The 5,000-nt window shown below is 44.3% G+C and overlaps 1 protein-coding gene across 1 annotated transcript in view; it reads left to right on the top strand.

Annotated features, from left to right (window-relative positions):
* duox (dual oxidase) overlaps positions 1-5,000 on the top strand; it is a 47,642-nt gene that overhangs the window by 18,843 nt on the left and 23,799 nt on the right. Inside the window, exons 18-23 of the mRNA XM_063197797.1 lie at positions 1-99; positions 958-1,183; positions 1,908-2,001; positions 2,627-2,805; positions 3,615-3,687; positions 4,247-4,318. The exon at positions 1-99 is cut by the window's left edge and continues 99 nt beyond it. Coding sequence (XP_063053867.1) covers positions 1-99; positions 958-1,183; positions 1,908-2,001; positions 2,627-2,805; positions 3,615-3,687; positions 4,247-4,318 — 743 coding nt within the window. The remainder of the gene's footprint in view (positions 100-957; positions 1,184-1,907; positions 2,002-2,626; positions 2,806-3,614; positions 3,688-4,246; positions 4,319-5,000) is intronic.

A 5,000-nucleotide genomic window follows, 5' to 3' on the forward strand; every position in this document is an offset into this window, starting at 1 on the left:
GTGAGGAGGTGCAGGGAGAAGGAGGTGCTGAAGGAGGCCGTCAGCAGGAGCCAGAGGCAGCAGATAGTCGAGACCTTCATCAGGCACGCCTTCGCACAGGTACTGTAGCACACACACACATGCACACACACACACACACACACACACACACACACACACACACACACACACACACACACACACACATACACACACACACACACACACACACACACACACACGCATATGCATGCACACACACACACACACACACACACACACACACACACACACACACACACACACACACGCAGCAGATAGTGGAGACCTTCATCAGGCACGCCTTCGCACAGGTACTGTAGCACACACACACATGCACACACACACACACACACACACACACACGCACACGCACACGCACACACACACACATACACACACACGCAGCAGATAGTGGAGACCTTCATCAGGCACGCCTTCGCACAGGTACTGTAGCACACACACACACGCATATGCACGCACACACACACACACACACACTCACACATATGCACACACACACACACACACTCACACATATGCACACACACACACACATACACATACACACACACACACACATACACACACACACTCGGAGGGTACACAGGTAGTGTGTTCTGGCGGACAGACCTAAAAAATCCCAGTATGAACGCGGGTGGTTTACAGGAACAGGCACTAGCTGTTCTGGTTGGCTTGAAAACAGTAACAGTGATGATTCTTTATCAATCAAGGTAAAACGTGTGTGTGTGTGTGTGTGTGTGTGTGTGTGTGTGTGTGTGTGTGTGTGTGTGTGTGTGTGTGTTTGTATGTATGTCTTTGTATGTGTGTCCGTGTGTGTGTGTGCGTGGCTGTTTGCTTGTGTATGCATGTGTGTGCATGCATGTGTGTGTGCATGCATGCGCGTTTGTGTGCATGCGTGTATATGTGCGGTCTCAGGTGCTGGATATAGAGAGGCGTGACGCTGGCAGCCTGGCAGGTGTGTCCAGTCGTAAGACACGTGAGGCTCTGCAGTGCGAGCTGTCGGGGGAGGAGTTTGCCTCTGCTCTGGGGCTAAAGCCCGACTCCCTGTTCGTCCAATCAATGTTCACACTGGCCGACAAAGACGGCAACGGCTACCTGTCAATGCAAGAGTTCCTGGACGTCATTGCCATCTTCATGAAGGGTTAGTATACAGCAGCACACAAAAAAACATACACGCACATTGCAGCGAAGGGGAGTAGAGTTGCCCAGCCGGGACTCAAATCCAGACCATCTAGGGTAGTATACTGGGGTTCTGACCGCTACACCAAAGAGCCAGGCTTGTTGTCGTGACAGTCAGAACACATCTACAACCCTAGTGGTCACTGCATTCTGCTGTGATGCACTAGTAATGCATGTTGGGTAAATTTGATTGTCAAGAAGTGAGAGGTGCGCGCACATCCTGCAAATGGTGACACCTGATGAAGACCTTGCAGGTCGAAAGTTGGGGCAGTTTTTCACTTAAAGGGGTATGCCAATATTTTGGGTCTGAATACGATTAAGATCGTTGCCCTGGGTTTATAAAGGTGCTAAAGTGTCTTATTTTTCATGTTAGGCGTTGTCTTGTTTTAAGGCGGGGGTATGTATCTAAGCTAGTGAGTCAATGGATCACACATACACTGATCCATTGCCTTTCACTAGCTTGTACATACTCCCTCTTTTAACTTGTCTTAAAGCAAGACAACGCTTAAAACGTGAAAAATAAGACACTTTACCACCTTTATAAACCCCGGCCAACAATTTTAACTTTATTAAGCCCCAAAATAGTGGCATACCACTTTAATAAATCACATCAAGGGAGCTTAATGTGGTTAGCGGATATTTCTTCTTCTGTCCTTATGGGTAAATTTGACCGGCCACGGCTGCAGGCTCACCGGAGGAGAAGTCCCGGCTGCTCTTCAGCATGCACGACATCGACAGAGACGGCTGCCTGTCCAAAGAAGAGTTCTCCACTTTACTCAGGTGATCACGCCACTGCTACAACTCAGCCCATACAGTGCATGCAGTGTTTCCCACAGAATTTTTGATAGTCAAGATGGTGGGAAGTTAAAAGTATATACTTTTTGATTAAGCAACTTTAGAACTTCAATCACAACATGAAATCTTTATCTTTTCAGGGGATCTAGTCAAGGTGGCAGGTGTTTCTTGTCAAGGTGGCTGCCTTAGCAATAAAGTGCTGGGGGAAACCCTGACATGCGCATACCACCAGCCATATACTCATTTTGACAATAATCAATGTTTTGTGTCACCTCCCAAAAGTATATATCTTGTACAAATTTTCTCACATCTATCAAAAAAAAAAAATGCACACAGAGGTCAGATGAGTTCTTCACTTTAGACAGCTGTAATAACATAATAACTTAACAATATTAGTAATGTTCATAGATGCAATATAATATTGTGCTTATTGCTTATTATTGTTTTATTTTGGTGTATGTTAGTTATTTAATTTATCGAAATATCTATGTCGTTTTGCTAGCAACATGCCATGGGCCCCCTAGCACCCCCTCGCTGCCCACCCACTTTGAAAATCACCGCTCTAGGTGTTCGTTCTTTCAGCTGTCCTGGTTTTCTGCTCCACACGCAGGTCGTTCATTGAGATCTCCAGCAGCTGTCTGTCCAAGAGCCAGGCGCAGCAGGTGATCCAGGCCATGCTGCAGGCAGCCGGCTTCCACGACGACAAGGAGACCATCACCTGGGACGACTTCCACCTGCTGCTCAGGGACCACGAGGACGAGCTGCAGTTCGCCCAGCTCAACATCCAAGGCACTCGCCGCCTCTTCAACACACTTTTTACATGACAATAACCAGTTATCACATGCCGAAGGGCTCTAAATTAACACCAGCCAACCAGCCAAATGCTGGTGAATTTTCAGTTTGGCTGGGAGAAAAGACTAACTTACTAGCCACTTTAACCCATTTGTGAGTGTGTGTTTAGTTAGTTAGATTAACATCTACAGGAGATGGAAAAAGTGGATTTAGAGCCCTGTGAAATGTGTAAATAACATAGGGTGAATTCAGGTAAATTGGGCCATTTTTTTCCATTCACTTATATGCAAAAACGTGGCCCAATTTACCTTAATTCAACCTACATAGCCTTTTAACAGTTCTGACAAGCTGTTCTGGCCTTGTTATAACACCATTGATAATGTGTTATAGTGCAATGATTAAACAAACAAGACTAGCGTTTGACCAACAGTTTCTGTTATGCTGTTAGGTTGTGTGTTTGTAACTTTATGACTCAATTAACTCCGTTTTTCTCCAATGATGTAGATGCTTTCTGTCATCCTCTATAAGTTGCTTTGGTGTCTGTGAGGTGTAATATGCTACAATGTACGTAAATGTGGAATGCCCGCACACTGCTCCCATTTTTCTTGTTCTTTTTCCTTTTTCCAAGTGAACGTTTTCGAACGGTATGCTCCTCATTAGTCTGAAGAAAAAAAACGGAAGCAGTGTGCGGTCGTTCCACCTTTATTTTCATAGTATTTCATTTTTTGTCCTGCACTTGCATATCGGATGTGCGCACCACTACCTTTCTTGATATGTTACAATGTAGTCATATGCTATTGCCGCAGGAATGGAAATGGAGGGGAAGAATCGCATGAATCGTCAGCACAGAGTGTCCTTCATCAGCCCGCAGAGGAGCAGGTGTGTGTGTGTGTGTGTGTGTGTGTGTGGATGTGGATGTACACTTCTTCACCTATGTCCAAACACCTTCACCCTGTTGCTACATGTATATATTTTTACGCACACTAACACACACGCACACGTGTGCACGCATGCACACACAAACAAACACATTATGCCTGTATAAAGCACACACATCCACCTGCATGACCACCACACACTGTTCATCCAATGACATGATATCCACAGTGTATAATTTCATCCTCATGCACACAGTGCTACAATTATGATGAGTATGCAGGATTGTGATTGTGAAGCACGTATTGCAACTATGCTGATCATTGCAACTATGCTGCTCTTTACAAAATTCAATCTTTCATTAATATTTACTGGTATGACCAAAGTGCAATCATTTTTGTTGCTGGATATGTCTATTACTGGAAATCAAGAATGATGAACAGAGAGAAGAGTCACCTTTTTGTATGAAAAGTGTCCTTTTTCCAGTCATAATGCATTTGTTTATGAGCAGCATTAATTCTGGAAGTAGACTACTAAAAACATTACATACTATGTCTTGAAGGTCACAAGCACATGCCCCCCAAAGTGGAGCAGCCGGTGATGGGGTGGAACTCCGCAAAAGGCAGCTGAAGAAGTAGGTGACCTGGTTATACAGAAAAGTTGGTCTCTCCAACAACTGGAAACCCAGATGTCAGAACCGACAGTGGTTGGTCATAACTAAATGTCACTCTTAATTATTACCTCCGCTAAGGAGGTTGTGTTTTTCGGTTGTGTTGGTTTGTTTGTTTGTTGACAAAATGAACCTGTGATTACATTTTTGTGGTGATCCGGATTTTTTTCAAAGAATCTTCACCATTGCGGGATAGGGCGAATGTTGACATTCTAGTTTCCAACTCCACAAAATCAAGGCAGAAAGACATGAAAAAATTAGGGTGTAACTTTGTCAAATGTTCTATCAAACAACAAAGTTTTGCATAAAGCATAGGATTCCACAGCGTGGAGATGTGTGGAGATGTATGTCAGTGACCCCATGGCTTTAGTGGAGGTATGAACTCTCTTAGTGCTTCTAGTTTAAGATTGGTTTTGAGCAATCACTATCTTTCTCACATTTGGGTTTTTGCGGGGGATACCACCAGATATCATTTCACACTGGCACATTACACCAGAAGAAAGCTGGATTGGTTAACTTGAGTCTGCATAAATGGTGGGGATTTGGTTAGTACTGATTAGTGAGATTATGACAGAGGCTGGGGTTGTGTGTTTGGATATAAAATGTTTTGAAATCGGGAAGGAAGAATTGCTTCTAACAAACACAC

The sequence above is a fragment of the Engraulis encrasicolus genome, chromosome 4, assembly GCF_034702125.1.
Source record: "Engraulis encrasicolus isolate BLACKSEA-1 chromosome 4, IST_EnEncr_1.0, whole genome shotgun sequence".
NCBI classification, from domain to species: Eukaryota; Metazoa; Chordata; class Actinopteri; order Clupeiformes; family Engraulidae; genus Engraulis; species Engraulis encrasicolus.